General features: G+C 42.2%; 1 protein-coding gene across 1 annotated transcript in view; it reads right to left on the minus strand.

The window, feature by feature from the left end:
• Vwa8 (von Willebrand factor A domain containing 8) overlaps nucleotides 1-17,958 on the minus strand; it is a 317,895-nt gene that overhangs the window by 289,455 nt on the left and 10,482 nt on the right. Inside the window, exon 2 of the mRNA XM_005370880.3 lies at nucleotides 10,921-10,998. Coding sequence (XP_005370937.1) covers nucleotides 10,921-10,998 — 78 coding nt within the window. The remainder of the gene's footprint in view (nucleotides 1-10,920; nucleotides 10,999-17,958) is intronic.

Raw genomic sequence — 17,958 nt, forward strand, 5'->3', positions numbered from 1 at the left:
AATGTATCTATCTAGGGCTGGAGAGATACCTCAGCAGTTAAAAACTTGCATTTCTCTTCCAGAAGGACCTAAGTTCAATTCCCAGCTCCCATGTCATGTAATTCAAGTTCCAGGAAATCGGTTGCCTCAGGACTCTGAAGATACCCACATACTTGGTGCACACACACACACACACACACACACCTCGTAGTGATGCACAGATTAATGGAGATGGGTTAAATTAATATGTAAGAGTTAGCCAATAAGAAGCTAGACCTAATGGGCCAAGCAGTGATTTAATTAATACAGTTTCTGTGTGATTATTTCAGGGCTAAGCAGCCAGGGACCAACAAGAAGCTTCCTTACTACACAGAGTTTCTCCTGCCTCCTAAGTGGTGGGGTTAAAGGCATGTGGCACCACACCCAGTTATACGTATTTTTTAATTTATTTTTAAATCGTGTGTGTGTGTGTGTGTGTGTGTGCCTACCAGCAGAGTGTCAACACATCTGTCTCTGGCGGCAGCTCTATGCCTCCTCCTTTACTCTGCCTCCTTTCTCCCAGTATTCAGCTGTTTAACCCACATAGCTCTGTTCCCCTATAGCTCTGCTATAGGCCAAAAAAAGTCCTTAATGAACAAAGAAAATCAAAACAAAAAAAAAGGAATCCCACATCAACTCTGAATTCAAGAGCAGCCTGATCTATTATATAGCAAGTACCAGGCCAGTCATGGCCACATAGTGAGACTGTCACAAAGATAAAATAATCCTTAAATGAAAATCTTAAAGGTAATTCATAAATTCTTATGTAAGAAGAGGCAACCAGGCAATATTAAAAGTAAAGCACGTGGGCTGGAGAGATGGCTCCATGGTTAGGAGCACTGGCTGTTCTTCCAGTGGACCTGGGTTCAGTTCCCAGCACCCATATGACAGCTCACAACCGGCTGTAACTCCAAGATCTGATACCCTCACACAGACATACATGCAGGCAAAATGACAAGGCACAGAAAATAAAAATGAGTTATTTAAAAAAAAAAAGTAAAGGACACACCATCAGCCTTAACCACAGAAGCTTCTTTGTATGGCAAATAGTGATTAATAGACACTCATGTACAGTCAAGGTGTTAGGACTAGTGACCACTGAGTGCTCAGTCCCAGGTGGCACACATGTAATCTCCCTTTCCAAGGCTCAAGGACCATCATGGGGGAGGGAGAAAGAACGGAAGAGTATGACAATGGGGAGAAAGGACACGAAATGGTCTTCTCTCATGACATGGTCAATGGATTCAGTAACTCTCAATAACCGTGGTTATCATCCAAGGCCTTAGCAAGACTGGACTTTTCAACACTCAGTCATCGTGGAGTATCTCACAGTCTCTTCCCAGAAGTTAATGGCAACCGAGGACTGATGGAGAGGCAGAGTCCTTGAATGCAGTGGTGTATCCAGGTGGGGGGGGGGATAGCGCCACACCCCAACCCATGAGGGTGGCCTGATTAAACTCAGTGATTCGCAAAACAAAAACAAAAAGTCTTGATGGGTGGAGCTTGTTGGTAGGAGGTGGGGCTTGGTGAGTGTTAGACATGAAGTTAACCTGTAAGCCCCACCTGCCCAAAGACCAAGTAACATCCTGGGATTCTGAGAGTTGTGGTTCTTGGAAAACAACAACAAAGTCTTAAAGGAAAGTACAGTGGGCCTCTGGATTTTGTCCACAGAAGTCACATGTGTCTAGGTCACTCAGCTGGAAAGTTTCCAGGTAGTGGTCCTGACCAAATTCCATCTTTGTTGGTATTTAAAATTTTAATAAAATCTTGCTTTAATTTAATAAAAATGGAACTGGTTTTCTTCCCGGCGAATATCAGGGCTAAGAGTGAAAGGAGAGGAATATGAGAGCACGGGATGATGAGTGTGACCAGAATGTATTATATGCATGTATAAAATGTCAATGAATTAAAAACAACAGACGCACAAAGGTCGTAAGCACTGGAGGCCTTGCTTCTTTCACACTTCCTCAACCTCTGCCTCTATTAAGAAAGAGGCTTGGGTAATGCTTCTCCTTTGTGTAACCTCTGTACAAAAGCTGCAATGATTGTTCTACAATATTTACATTGACACAAAAATCACATCGTTTCTCCATGTTATTCTGACATTATGACGTTGATAAATTTCTCAAACCTTTGAATTATTATAAATAATAAAGAAGATAAATTATAAATAATAAAGAAGAAAAGTCTTCGATCCTGTGATCCATTTAAAAAGCACAACGTTGTATGTAATTCTTACAGAAATCTTTGGGGCCTAATTGCTTAGATAAAAGCTTGGTGTATCCAGTGACCTTAAATGACCTCAATATAATTGTCTACAGGTGGCAACAAGATTATGCAAGGAATCCGGAGTCCCTCTGAGGTGGGTTTAAAGTTATCTCTTGAAACCTTGCTACCTGGGGAGCACTACCTCAAAGGCTCTGAAAGAAATACTTTCTTTGATACAAAATATTTTAACTTCAAGCACAAAATATAAAAGAATATCTTTTAAAAAAAAAAAGAAACTGCCGACTTCATCTAAGCCTTGAGATTCAGTTTTCACACAAAACAGCAAAAAGCCTTCAATTACCCACTCCAACACTTACAGGTGAGAGACAGGACTAAGATGCCATAGGGAAGTTATAATGGAAAAGGCAGGAGCTGACATGCCCTCGATAATAAATCCACCCCTGTGTGTGTGACCTGCAGGACCAGGGCCAGCTGCTGAACTAAAAGATGTCCCGCGGTGCCCCACACTGAGAAGACAGCAGCAGCTCAGGTGAGAGGTCAACAAGTGCCCGCAGGACAGCAAGCACAGTCAGAACAGCCACTCCGCAGTGAGAAGACAATCCTACGTTCTTGTGTTTGCCAGGGATGCTGGGTCCTGGTCCCTGTCACCTGGCAGTGGCAGGGCTTTTATCACTGTGCGCACTGTGCCTCTGCTCCTGCCTGCTTGTGCTGCTTTCCCAGAGCTCTAAAAGTCTGGTAAGGACAGAGACAAATGGCCCTGTCACCCACGAGGTCAGCACTTCTTTTCAGCATCGTTCATACTCAGCTCCAGATGAAGTTTCCAATCGCTTGTGCTTCCTTCCATTGCAGGGTTAATTCCAAGGAAAAGCAAGTGTACCTTGAAGTCCCAGAGGAATTTGAGAAGATAAGCAGGAAATCAAACTAAAATCAGAAAGTCTGGGCTTCCCCTACCCCCACCCCCGTGCCTTTGTCTTCTGACCTCTTCCTTGTGTTTGACTTCCCCAGCTAGTAAGGGAGAATAACAGCTGGCAACATCCCTTCTACAAAACAGCCCACCATCCTATGCTTCATCGTAAATATTAGCTATCCAAAATATAAAGAATATCCTTAGAATGAGCTAAACTGAAACATAAATACAGTGGTAAAAAAAGGGGGGGAATCAAACTTTCCAAAACCCCCACCATTTCCAAAGTATTTTATTTATCAATAGTGTGTGTGTGTCTGTGTGTAATGTACATGTGCATGCATGTACATGTGCGTATATGTACATGTGTGTGTGGAGGCTGGAGGTTGATGCTGGGTGTCTTACTCTATTGTGGACACCTTACATTTTGAAGACAGTTGGCTCCACTGGTCAGCGAGTTCAGGGGACACACCTACCTCCACCCACTGCCCTCTCCAGTAGTGGAGCTACAGACCACATCTGGCTTTATGTAGGTCTCGTGCTTGCATTGCAGGCACTTGATCAAATAAGCATCTCCCCCAAGAATCTATTTTTAAAACTCCAAAAGGAAAGAAAATGCTTCGAAATTCCTTCAGAACCTAAAGCCATAATCTCTCATCGATTATGTAATGATGAAACTAAAGAACTATAATTTCCCCATTTTGCAACCATTCTTTGGAAAGCAAGAGAAAACTCAAAAACACAGTATCTGAATACAGCAAGTATACAAAAACATATACTTTTCTGTCTGATCATCACACAGCGGTTGCATTTTACCTGGGTAGACACTTGAGAAGATTTAATCCACCAACTCACAGCTCCCTTTCCAAGTCCAACACCTAATCATTTTTATCTAACCAATGGATAAAATAGTAGAAACCACTAACATATGCTACCACCTTCTTGATATGCAAAAGGTGGCAGGTGAGGATATTGAGCACAGAGAACAACAACAGGAAACACAAGCAGATGCAAACAGCGTCTAAAGGCCCAGTTACTTTCAGAACAGTCTTCAGGTACATTTCAAAGGGCAAGCTATAAATGACACAAACAGGGTTCTTAAAGATGCTCCCATATGGGTCCTATGAAAATGGTAAAATCTGGAAGCATTAAGGAAGATATTATGGTGGGCGTTCTGCTGCTATGCTGGGTTGGTAAGGGTTTCTAGTAACTCTTGAGAATTTTGTATTTAGGAATACTTACACTTTGGAGCTTAACTGTCATCAGCCAACATGCCCAGCCCAGATTTCCCTTTTTTTTAAGGAGAACTGAATGAAGAAAAGCGTATTTTCAGTGTGTCTTAAGATCATGACCCTTCCTAACCCTCACACTCAGCAGTGTCACTCACAAGGCAGCAAATGTAAGGGTCCAGGAATCAGACTCCGGGAAGAGCTGTCAGTGGATACAGAGGAAAAGGCCACCCCGAGTCCTCCAAACCACAGAGGAACCTGTGCCTGCCCACAGACCCGTCATCGGACATCACATCACATGTCAGGCACTGTCTACACGGTCACCTCCTGCAATCCAACTGTCTCACTGTGTCCTAACTAGATCCAAAAGGCTGAAACTGCCATCTCTAGAGAGTCAAGCAGACCTGGGAATTGCACACCCTAGAGAATTCACACAGCTGAAAGTAGCACAGCCAAATGTTTAAAGCGCAATCTTCACCCGCAGCAAGTATTTCCCTGAGACCTGAAACTAAGTTTTCCTAGTTTCTATTAAGAAACAGTATTCTTCCTCAACTCCCAAATTTATTATGAAAAATGCACTACATTCATAATAAAAAAAAGACCTGGAAATCAAAGGAAATTACTTTTTTTCTTAATCTTGTACTCATGGCATGAAGGTATTACAGCTCTATTTTCTTAATTTTTCTGCAGACATGTATAACAATTTGTTGAAGAATTTATGTCATTAGCCTTAACCCTAGAATAGAAAACCTGTCTGTTCCAATAATGCTCATAGACATAACCATTAAATAAATCTTAAAAATAAATGTTCTTGACTCCCACTGTTGGGATGATGAGGGCTGCAAGAGCATTTCACATCAAGTTAACAACCAGAACAAAACAGTCCATCTATTAAAACAAATCACAGTTTCTCTTGAAACTCAGCACACAGTTAAGAATTCAAAGGCACTTGTCACAAGCCTGGCAATCCGGGTTTAATCCCTAGGACCCACACAGTAGGAGAAACCAGATCCTACAAATCGTTCTCTAACTTACAGATGTCCTGCAGCATGTGAGTGCCCACAGACCTGTTGGCACACACACGCACACGCACGCACACACACACACACACACACACACACACACACACACGCACACGCGCGCGCACACACACACGCACACACACACACACAAATTAATTAACTATAACAATCCCAATCTTTCAAAAAATGACTGATAAAATATGTCAGTGCAATGCTCCAGTATTGGGAGTCAAGGGCAGAACACTGCTCTAGGGTCTGAGGATATTTAAAGAATAATGAAGGCGGTCTCCTGAGTGACTTTATACCAGCTGCGTGGCAGGACACACTTGCAGCCTCAGATGCCAGGAGACTGAGGTAGCATGATCTCCACTTGAGCTTAAGAGTTCAAAGTCTGAGCAACATAACAAAAACGAGACTAGAAGACAAACAAATTTCCAAACTGAGATGAAATAAAAACAGAACCATAAATTTCTTAGAAAAAGACATAGATATCATCACAAACACAAGGAGTAGAAGTCAAGATAAACAATCTGATACAATCAAATACCGACCAACCAAGGGAACAATGAAAAGTACGACTAAGCAAATTGATTGAGAAAAAGTATGGTTATAAACACACACACACACACATAATTCAAAAGATCTGTAGTCATAATATATGAGAACCTGTAGAAATCAGTTTAAAAAGGCAAACAACTCAGTACCCTCAAGTGGAAAAAATGGCTTTAGCAAGCATTAGTAAGCAGAGATATGAAAATGGTCAGTGAGTGAAAGGAAATACCATGTACCTCATTACTCCTCCGGGAAAAGCAAACAATGTGAGACATCAATTCTAGTAATCTCCTATTAGTAGGACAACAGGGAAAGGACCTCTGAACATCCATCTCTCCATTTAAGAAACAAATGAGAATGCTGACAAAAATTGTCCAAATAAATTTTCCCAAAACTCTAGAAATTAACAAAAGGCTTTCAATCGGCTGATAGACATCAATTCAAGGAAAATGGAAGGACCAGGGGTAGGAGGTTTGGTGATGTTTTTATTATTCCATCCCAGCCACCCAGACTCCAAGGTATCTAGTAAACCAGGCACCCACCATCACAGCGAACACCAGGAATAGACCAGAGTGTCCCCAGAAGCCCACTCCCAGAGAACTACTCCCAGGCAGGTCTGGCAGTTCTCCAACGTTCATTCTCTGAACCTGTCCTTAGTTAACCTGCTCGGAGCTCATTGTGTAGAATCAGCACTGTGCACCCCCCAAAAGCAGAGACAATTATTCAACATTACATCTGCCTGCAGCAGAGAAACCAATTACAGTTAAAAAGGGGATGATCAAAAATGGTAAATAAGCTTAGGAACCAAAAGGGCCAAGTATATATGCAGACAAATACTAGGAAGATCTCTGTCTGCTTTTGGCGGATCCTGAGGGTCTGCACATGCAGAAAGAAGGTGAAGGCACGTTCACAAGGATAACGAGGCACATCCAGCCCTGGTGTCCAGCAGAGCTGTGAGATCATGCCATGTGCTACCCTCAGTCATTCCTTATTTTAGGAGGTAGCAGCTTTCAGCTGTGCCTAACCTTGAGTAGCTCCATCTTTTCAAACAGCAGTATCCTGCTGTCTTCTGTTACTGTGACAAACGATATTATCAAACAACCTATAGCCTGCACATCATGTCACACTCCAACACTAAGGAAGTCAGGGCAGGAACTTACGCAGAAGTCATAAAGGAATGCCACTAACTGTCTTGCTTTCTATGGCTTGCTCAATCTGATTTCTTATACAACACAAGACCATCTGCTCATCACACACAGTGAGCTGGACCCTCCCACATCAGTTATTAATTTTTTTATTAATTTTTTTAAAAAAAAGTCCACAGACATGCTTATAGTCCAGTCTGATGGAGGCAATTCCTTAATGTAGGTTGCCTCTTCCCAGGAGACTCTAGCTTGTGTTGAGTTGGCAAAACCTAACCAACACACAGTTAGCTAGATTTTAAGAGCAAATGTTGAGGGAGAGTGACTCAGCATCTTGTCTGTATGAGTAAACAACCACCATCTGTCTAGTTCCACCAGGGCACAGACTGATGGCGAACATTCACATAAATAAAATATGGACTTACCAAGTTAGATCAGGAACACAAGTAAACAATATCTGAAACACCGACACATGTGCCTATCAATCACACCAGGCGTAACTCCCACTCCTAGTACTGAATAGACCCATCCCACCCCCACCCCCTCAGTCCCTGCATTTGGCTTCTCTGAACAAGTTTGTGACTGCAGTTTGGAAAATTTCTTACCTGATCCCTCCAGACATTTTCCTTGCCTCTGTCCAAGTTCTAGGTCTCTGCTTTCAGGTCAGGCAGTATGAACTCTGCCGCCTCTTTAGCCCTTTCTTAGTCATTCTGTACACCCACGCACCCACAACTGTATCAGATTAAATATGTAATCTTAGAATTAATATAATTGATACTGAAGTAAAACAGGCATGGTTGCCAATGACCACGATCATCAAGTGAGCTCAGTAGTACTTAGGGTGATACCAAGAGATTGACGCAGCTTTGTGAATTTTTTGTTAATCAATAAATTCTGACTTTGTAGAAAGACTTCAACCTGTTTCTAATATGGTATGGTCACAACAAAAGCCCCTCAGTAAAAACCAAGAGAATTGCTGCTTCAGGACATTTAAGGAAGTGGTGTGCTCATTTGGTGATCACTACACTAAAGGGAAACCTTAATAACCAAAGATGATAAAGAATACAATGTAGAGAGATAGTTAAGCAAAGTCACTTAAAGTAGCAGCAACAACAATTCCTACAAAAAGACTGGTTTCCGCAGCTGCCACATTACTTTAAATGTGCACTTTCAACAAAAGAAGCTAGGAGAAGAAATGAGAAAGTACGGCTCAGAAGTGCACAGAAAGAAAGAGTTAATGAAAGTTGTCCGAGGGGGCTGGAAGTGTCCTCAGTGGTAGACAGAAACAGGCAGATAAACAGACACTTGGCAGACATGTCTGCTGGCTAGTTTTTGTCAGCTAGACACAAACATGTTCATCTGGGAGGACAGAACCTTGAGAACTGCCTCCATTAGGTTGGCCTGCAAGCAAACCTGCAGGCCATTTTCTTGATACATGGTTGATGCGGGGAGGCCAGTTCACTGTGGGCAGTGCCCTGGGCAGGTGGTTCTGGGTGGCTGAAGAAAGCAGGCTGAGCAAGCTGGTGAGCGACGTTCCTCCCATGGTCTCTGCTCCATCTGACCTCTAGGTTCCTTACCTTGCAATCGAGCTCTCTCACTTCCCTCAGGTTGACTGTGACCTGGAAGTTGTAAGATAAATCCCTTCCTCCCCAAGCTACTTTTGGTCATGGCTAATCACAGCAATAGGAAGACAGCTAGGACAACAAGCAATTGGCTACTATAAATATGTTCTAAACATGAAAAGAAACCAAGGAGGGAATTAAAGGACAGCATGACAGCAATGCGTCAAACAATGTCACTAGACAGAAATTATCTTAAAACTTCCAACAGACGTTATGAACTTGGAAGCTACAGTAAGTAGAGGCTAAGAGGCAGATGTGAGCAGTTAACAGAATCATCTGATGGAAAGAAATATCCTGAATGGACGCAGAAGAAGGCAAACAAGCTAAGGACTAACCCTTCCAAAGGTCAACTTAATTTCCCAGGATATGAGAACGATACTTTAAGTTTTTTGAGTAACAAAGTGAAATTATTTTGAGCAATGGAGTGATTGCAAGTCATTTGACAAATGCCGATCGAAAACCCTATGCTATCAGTTCACACGTAAGAGGATGGCTACAGCTAAAAAGGCAGAGCCTGGCAATACAGGCATCTAATCCCAGAGATACATTGGACTAAGACAGAAAGATCAAAGGCTGGCTGAGTAACACAGTGAATTCAAAGTCATGCCCTGCCTGCAATTCTAACTAAATCGAGAAGCCTAGGGGTGCAGTCAATGGATACTGCTTATATAGAAGTCATGAAGCCTGGGCTTCAGTTCCTAGTATCTCAAACAACACCAACCAAAGGAGACAGTAAAAGTATTAATGAGGGCATGGAGGAACAGGAATCACGATACACTGCTGATGGCATGTAAAATGGTGAAACTGCTTTGGAAATCATGTTGGTAATTACTCAAAACTTTAAACAGGGTTACAGTATGGCCAAGCAACTCCTTTCCTCTGTCTATTTGCAATAATAACAAAACCATTTTTTGTATAAAATTTTCTATATTATTTGCAATAGTCCCAACTAGAAACAATGCCCATCCAAATGTCAATCAATTCGTGAATAAGTAAAATAAATGTAAACTATTCATATAATGGGATAGTATTCAGTCATAAAGAGCAATGAAGTAATGCATGCTACAACATCAAACTACTCTAAAAACATCCCACTAATAAAATAAGCCAGATAGAGAAAGCATTTGGTATATGACCCCACTGCCAAGACACGTCCAGGGCAAGCAACTGCAGAGCAACATATAATACAGCAGCAGTGACTGTCCAAGGCTAGAGATGAGGAAAGGAGAAAGGAGGGCAGGAAGGAGTGACCATCGATGCTCATGCTTTCTCGCTTTTCCTTTAGGAGTACTGAAGCTGCTCTGAGGTGAGGCGGTGGTGACGACTGCACAGCTCAGGACAACTAGGGAGCACTGGACGGTTATCCTAAGAGGGTGGACTTCGGGCCTGGAGAGACAGATCAGCAGTTAAGAGCATCGCTGCTCTTGAAGAAGACCCAGATTCAGACCCCAACCCAGACATCACATGGCACACAACCACTTTTAATTTCAGAGCCAGGGGATCTGATACCCTGCTGGCCTCTCCAGGCACGTGCTGACATGCACTGCATATACATACACTCAGGCACATACATACACATAAAATAAATCTTCTTTAGATGTGAACTGTATAGTGCACAGTGTAGGAATTAAATCTCAATAAAGAAAATTTACAATGGATAGGTTCAGCAACATCGATGAACCTCAAATTCATCTTCTTAGTGGAAAGAAGGCAGATGCATGCATACATACATTACACACACACACACACACACACACACACACACATTTTGGCGCTATTTTCATAAAGTTAGAGAATAGATGCAGCTGATTGAGTATTGCAAAGAAGAGAACAGTGGTTTCCGTGCAGGGAAAGCAAAGACACAGAAGATACTGAGAGGTGATGAGAGTGATCATGATGTTCACATAAGCGACCAAACTAACCAAATAAAAACTTATTTTCACTACACTTGTTTTGTAATGTCCAACTCGTCACAGTATGTGATGAACATGGACACTTCTGACAGAAGCCATAATCACGGAAAGGAGATACCTTGGAAAGATATAGCCACTCCAAAACAAATGACAGAAATCGAGAAAAGCACTATGCACTATACTGCATGAAATTGATAACAGCACACTGGGTTTATAGCAGCTCTAATTATTTATTTAATGCCCACAATAAAAGCTTAAAATGTACTAATTCACAAGTAACATTTCTTACTGTAGTTCTGTGGGACAAGTTCTGGGTTCTTGGGTGTTTTCAGCTTGTAGGACACATCTCCAATATTAACTGTATCACCTAAAAAAGAAGAAATACAATCATTACAGGAGACAAGTGACGTACACCATCCTCTTGCAATGACAATCCTCGGACCTCCAAGGGGGGACACTACACAAACGTACCAGGCACACACCTGACATTGCCATCCACAGTGTAAGCCACACCAGAAAGAAGTGAGCACTGAGAAAATTCACACTAAAGTATATCAACCAGACTTATCTTTTATGTTAACAGCAATACTAATATAGGCAATGACTATACAGAAAAATTCAATTTTTAAGGTTTTAATTTTTTAGCATCTATTCACTTATATTAGGGGGTGTGTATATGTGGAGGTCAGAGGGAACCACCTCACTGACCCTGTTCAGATCTTACTATAGCTACTTTTAAGATCTGCCTCTATGTTCCCCACAGACTCATGACTTGAACACATAGCTGGTGGCACCAGTTCAAGAGATTCTGGAGGAACCTAGGTGAGAAGAACAAGTCACTGGGTGTAAGCTAAGTCCTTAGGGTATCTCTGGCCATTTTCTTCCTCTGGTTCAGGCCCCTGTGGACACAAGTGCCCTGTGCCATCCCTTCCCCACCATAATGGACTGAGCTGTCTGAAACTCGAAGCCAAATAAATGTTTTTTTTTTTCCTCTAAAATATCTATGTCAAGTAATTTGGTCACAGTGGTACGAAAATAATACAGAAAATTGGTACCAAACTGATAGGAGCAAGGCATCCCCATTCTATAGGCACATAGGATTACAGATCCAAGGAAAGCGTGTCTCCATGTCCCAGTAGACTCCACTGTCAGCGCCAAGAACACTGACATTGTAGGACAAACTACATAACTGGTGAACTCAACAGCTTATATCCCAAAACTCTGACCCACCAACCTCTGCTCTCTTTACTTCTTGGTTCTTCCTCTCCACTTGGCACTTCTTGGTGTCTTTCTCCCACCAGCCCCACCCTCTGCATCGTCTCAGAACCTTTCTTCACCAGAACCCACATGCCCACACACGCACACACACACACACGCACACACACACAAACACACACACACGCACACACACACTTCTTGGTGCCCACCTAACATTTCCACCAATGTCTGAAAAAGGTCCTGTTTCATGACTTTATTTGTTCTACTACAATAAAAAAAAAGTTTCATGAAACTATTACTACATTAGAACGTGAATCTGTGTTCCTGGTCCACAATCACTCATATGTAACTCCAGAATAAACTTCCTCTTATTCCTTTGTAGTAAGAATTGAAATTTACATTACCATAATTTATGGTAGTTACAATAGCCCAGACACATATTTTTCAGCAGAAAAAGGATACTAATAGAAGTACAAAATAAACCAAGGAATAGATAGGCTATAATCTCTTTATTGGGATGTGTTGTTGTTGGGGGAGGTTATTTGTTTGTATTTGGGGCTGGGTTTTGTTGTTGTTGTTTAAGATGGGGTCTCAAGTAGGCCAGGCTAGCCTCCATCTGGCTATGCACCCAAAATTCTAAAATTACAACACACACCACCTCATCCAGTTTATGCAGTGTTTAAGGAAGAAGCAAAGGCTTTATGAATGTTGGCAAGCGCTCTACCAATGGAGCTGCATCTATAATCACCTTTACTATGATTTTTTAAAAAGTAAGAAAGTTTTCAATATTTAGAACTTAACATCTGATCTTTGCACTAAAAACTACTCCCCATTTGTACTAACGGCAACTTGAAATCAGTCTTTTCCCTCTTACAATGCAACCTGAATGCGGGACGCCCTTCTATATGCTATGAATATGTGTTATTAGCAATGGTTAATAAAGGAGCTGCTTTGGTCTATGGCAGGACAGAATATAGTCAGGTGTAAAATCCAAACAAAGATACAGGGAAAAAGAAGGTGAAGTTTGAGAGATGCCAGCAGCCACCAGAGAAACAAGAGGTAACAAGCCATGAGTCTTATGGTAAAATATAGAAAATAGAAATGGGTTAATTTAAGCTGTAAGAACTAGTAAATAATAAGCCTGAGCTAAAAGGCCAAACAGTTTGTAACTAATATTAAGTCTCAGAGTGGCTATTCGGAAACTGGTGGGTGGGAAAGAATCCTCCAGTTACACCAACCCATGACAGTCCCAAGCAGCCTTCTCTCATACCCCCTACATATCTACTGCTTCAGGTCTGGTTCTCCACAATTTAGCTTCAACAGAGCTGCTACAACAACCAAATATAATCAGAGACAAGTCATGATAGCTACTGGTTAATCCTCTGGGCTTTGTAATGGCCTACAAAGGATGTTTCTAATCTGACTCCTGCATTTCCTCTGGGGTCTCTTCTCCAACTATTTGCACTCCTTCAATTCCAGCCACAATCATCTCAGAAGACACTTAGGATTAGTGTCTAGTGAGGGTGTTAGTGGGGGTGTTATTGTTGTAGTTAAAACACCATAACCAAAATCAGTTTGGAGAGGAAAGGGTTTATTTGGCTTACACTTCCACATCTTAGTCCATCATTAAAAGAAATCAGGACAGGAACTCAAACAAAGCTGAAACCTGAAGGCTGGAGCTGATGTAGAGGCTGTGGAGTGATGCTGCTTACTAGCTTGCTCCTCATGACTTGTTCAGTCTGCTTTCTTATAGCAGCTAGCACCACAGGGCCAGAGGTGGTAACACAGAGATCTGGGCCCTCTCAAACCCATCATCAATCAAGAAAATACACCACAGGTTTCCAACAAGCTGTACTGGGGGTGGGGGGGGGGCTCATTTTTCCAACCAAGGTTCCCTCTTCCCAAATGACTCTGGTTTGTGCCGACTTGACACATAGTTACCAGCACACTGAACATGCAGAACCATTTTTGGGCTTTTGCACTAAATTTTCCTACTGAGTGAAACCCTTTCCCCAGGCAGAGCCATTTGTCAGAGTGCTAGGGAGGAGCAAACAGAATACTGGATCATCCAAAATGAGGCACTGAAAGGACATAATCGTTAGTTACACACACCATGAGCAAAATCCTGTATAAACATACTTTCAAATTGTCCTTCCCTTTTTACAGCTAAAACTTTCTGGAGAAAAGCAAACTTGCTCCAGAGCTTTCTGGTCTGCCATCACACCCTAACCCCAGCATTCTAGCACAAGCCCGTACTCAGGCTGACTTTTGCTGACCCCTTATGTTCCGTTTCACCCGGAGGGGCTCCAGAGAGAACAAGCACATCAGGTACCTAGATCACCCTCTGTGGAAGAACACAGCAAACCTACAAGAGTGACTGACAAGGAGGGATCTGGGGACTATCTACTAAAAAATAATAATCTCAAAAGAATTGAGAGTAGAAATAAACCCAAAATATGCCCAGATAATTTAATATGCTTATCTCCGTAAGTGAAGAAAGAAGCAGGGGATATATGGCACCAAGACAAGGGGTAGAGCTGAGGACAGAGACCCTGAACCTACTCAGACCACTTAACCTAAAGGCAAATAACAGCATGGTACATATTTTTAATGTGCCTGTAATGTTAGGCCAAAATATTTTATGGCTTGGCATAACACAAACCTCAGTAAATTTCAGAGGATTAAAAATCCTGAAGTATGTTTCTTGACCATAATGAAATTAAACTAGAAATCAATGACAAAAAGAGTAAATGGAAGATCCCCCAAACATTTAACCATCAAGCTAGAGGCTCTTTAAAAAGACAAAGGAAAAACCCACAATGGAAACTGTTTTCATTGAGAAATGAGGCAATGATCAACTAACCATGTCTCCTGCAGACACAGAGGAGGTGGCATGACATGGACGTGAACCAGGCATTTCAACATTTCTGCCTGAAGAACCATGAGCTTGTCCATCTTTGGCTACAGTGCTAGACTTAGGAGCCATCAAACCCAGACCAATACACTATGGATGCCCCAACACTGCAAAGGAACGCTGGGTGACAATCCAAGCAGTCAGACGTCTCTGTCATTTCTAGAGTGTTTATAAGTACTTTGCAATGTACTTTTTGTTTACTTAAATAATATGATATACTTCTGGTGTCTTTGATGGGGTTGAAGACTAGACAGTTACAGTTTTTCTTAGATATGATAGCAAGTAAGTTAGTTATAAAATTTTGAATTTACTAAGATAGGATAGATTATGTAGTGTTTTCTTTAAACTTACCAGACACAAATTATATGGAATTCAGTACATTGTGAATGTAATCTTTACTTGATAATTGTTCTTATTGTGTACAGTCTTACTATGTTCAAGTTAAAATTTTTCATTTTTGTTTCAGAAAGAAAAAAGGGGAAATGTTGGGGAATATTATTTTCAGGTGTGTGACTTTTTAGGCTGCATCTGTTTAACTCTGTAAAGCTGTAGTGCTGTGCCTGTCTAACACATCTGATGGTCCCAATAAAGAAATGAATGGCAGGTAGTGAGGCAAGAGCAAGGATAGGCGAGGCTAGCAGGCAGAGAGTATAACTAGGAGACATCTGAGAAGATGAAACAGCAGGAGAACAAGGAAAAGAAGACATGAGGGACAAGTCCCCCAGGCAGTCACGGAGTAAGATACACAGAAATAAGAAACATAAAAGTCCAGAGGCAATAGGTAGTCGGGATAATTTAAGAAAAGCCAGCAAGAAACAAGCCAAGCTAAGACCAGGCATTCATAAAAATAATAATAATAATAAGCCTCCCTGTGTATGATTTATTTGGGAGCTGAGTGGTGGGCCTCACAAAACACCATTTGTTCTGCCCTTAACACAACTCCAAAATGTCTATTTGGCTCATCACTCCCCCAAGCGGCACAGCTGCCAGTGGACTGTCACACACTTTACCCACTGTCTACAGACACCTTTACTTCAACCTGAGAAAAAATGGAATCTATACTCTGCCTGTGCACCCATCTCCAGGCAGCTCTTCCCTCGCATTCTGGCTCTGGTGACTGACCTGTGTCTCAGCCTACTGCTATTTACACCTCTAATGCACACTCTCCATTTAGGAACCTGCTCCTGGCTTCACCTCCTCCACTCAATCTTTTTCTCTGACACAATCTCCTCTCCCCTCAAGAACATATTATCACATTCTTTTCTGCAAGTATTTCTCATGTTGTATTATAATTACTGATTGGGAATGCTAGAGAGATGTCTGGCACTTGCTGCTCTTCCAGAGAACACGGGTTCCATTCCCAGCACCCATTCGGCAGCCCACAATTGTCTGAAACTCCAGTTCTGGGGTATTTAATGCCCACTTCTGACCTTCATGGGCACTAGGCACACAAGTGATACACACACACACACACACATATAGGCAAAACATCCATACACGTAAATTATAATTCATTCATTAATTTTAATTCATTATTATTAAAAGTTAATAATAAGTACTTATTGTTTTTCTTATTTGACAAAGTCTTGGGATGAAGTGATACAAGCCCTTTCCAAGGGCTTGGAGCACAGCGGTCTTTCAGAATCCATTTTCAGTCTTCCACTTCCAAGTGTTCAGAATAGCCCCTTTTTATTTTTTACTACAGTACATTGTGTCAGGGCACCAACTAAAGGAACATCTATGTGTATGGTCAAAAAACAGCATCCTTTAAACACTATAACACTATTCAAGTCAAAGTAAATAAAATTGTCTTGAGATATTAAATGTTTGTACTAAAAGCAAAGACTTGCTTCAGAGCTATTTTGGTCAGCGCTGGCTTGAGTCAAATAAAGCATATTATAGAGTAGGGACATGAGTCTTATCAATAAGCCAAGATGGGAAATGTCAGACAGCAAAGAATAGAAAACTTCAAACACAGCTTTTGAACACACTTGAAGATAAGATAACCCTCAGCTTGTCTCAATTCTTATCTTGAAAATATGCTACCGCTTTTTTAAAAATTCACTGTTGATGGCCAGCAAGATGGCATAGGGGTGGGAGGGGGAGCTTGCCTCCAAGCCTGAAGATCTCAGCAAAGCCCTGAACCCACATGGAGGAAGGAGAAAACCAGCTCCTGAAAACTGGCCTGACCTCCGTGTGGTGGGGTAAAAGGGACAACTGGAGCAGGAAACTGACCAATCACTGAGCACCCTGACTCTGAACCCAGAGTCAGAGAAAGAAATACACCCTGTATTTGAGACCTGGGCAGGGGGGGAAACATCTTTATCCCTGAACAAGACATGTGCCCTCGCTCTGAAACTAGTGTCAAAGAAACACATTTTGTCCCTAGAATCAGAGCCAGTGAAAGAAATATACCCTGGTCCGAAGATTAGAGTCACAAAGCTAAAAAGGACCAGTGAAAGAAACACAGTTTGGCCATGAAGCTGGAGTCATCTCTGCCCCTGACCAGCTAAACTGACCAATTCCCGAGCAGGGAAAACTTAACCAATCCCGTCTCCCTGGGAAACAACGCCGCCCCTAAGAAGCCCTGTATAAGCTTCTCTACCCCTTCAGTTAGGAGCTGCCTTTAAGTGGCAGGGGCAGCCACTCTCTTGGACTCCTCCTTCCCAAATTAATGTCTTTCTCAAAAGAGTCTTGGGTGACAGGCAAGAGCAGAAAAACCTGGCTGGGATGTCCCTTAGGGGACTGAGCTGAAAAACCTTGCTGAGGTTCTCCCTAGGGGGCCTCAGCAAGGCGGAGCAGAACAGAACCTTGCTGGGATGCTCCTTAAGGGGGCTGAGCAAGGCCAGTGGAGGAAAAGTAAGAACATTTCTCCTGAACAGGAGGAGATTGCTACATTTTTGCAGGGGTCTTCCCCAAGCACAGTGTTAGTAAAAGAAACATCTTGGGCCAGAGAAGAAGCAGATAGCTCTCTGCTAGGACACTCCCATAAGGGAACAGAGCAGAACCCAGTTGTAGCAGCTCTCCAGAAGAGCAGGATCCCTATATCCAGGGGGAAGACCATCCCCACAGCACCCAGCTTCCCGACAGTCAGGACACCTTTCCTCCAGGGCTGAGCTGTCCTATTGCAGCTCCAGCCTCCAGAGCTGTGCTATTGTGGCTCTAAGTATATCCTGGCTTCCCGATAAGTCAGGA

The sequence above is a fragment of the Microtus ochrogaster genome, unplaced genomic scaffold, assembly GCF_000317375.1.
Source record: "Microtus ochrogaster isolate Prairie Vole_2 unplaced genomic scaffold, MicOch1.0 UNK88, whole genome shotgun sequence".
In the NCBI taxonomy this organism is placed as follows: Eukaryota; Metazoa; Chordata; class Mammalia; order Rodentia; family Cricetidae; genus Microtus; species Microtus ochrogaster.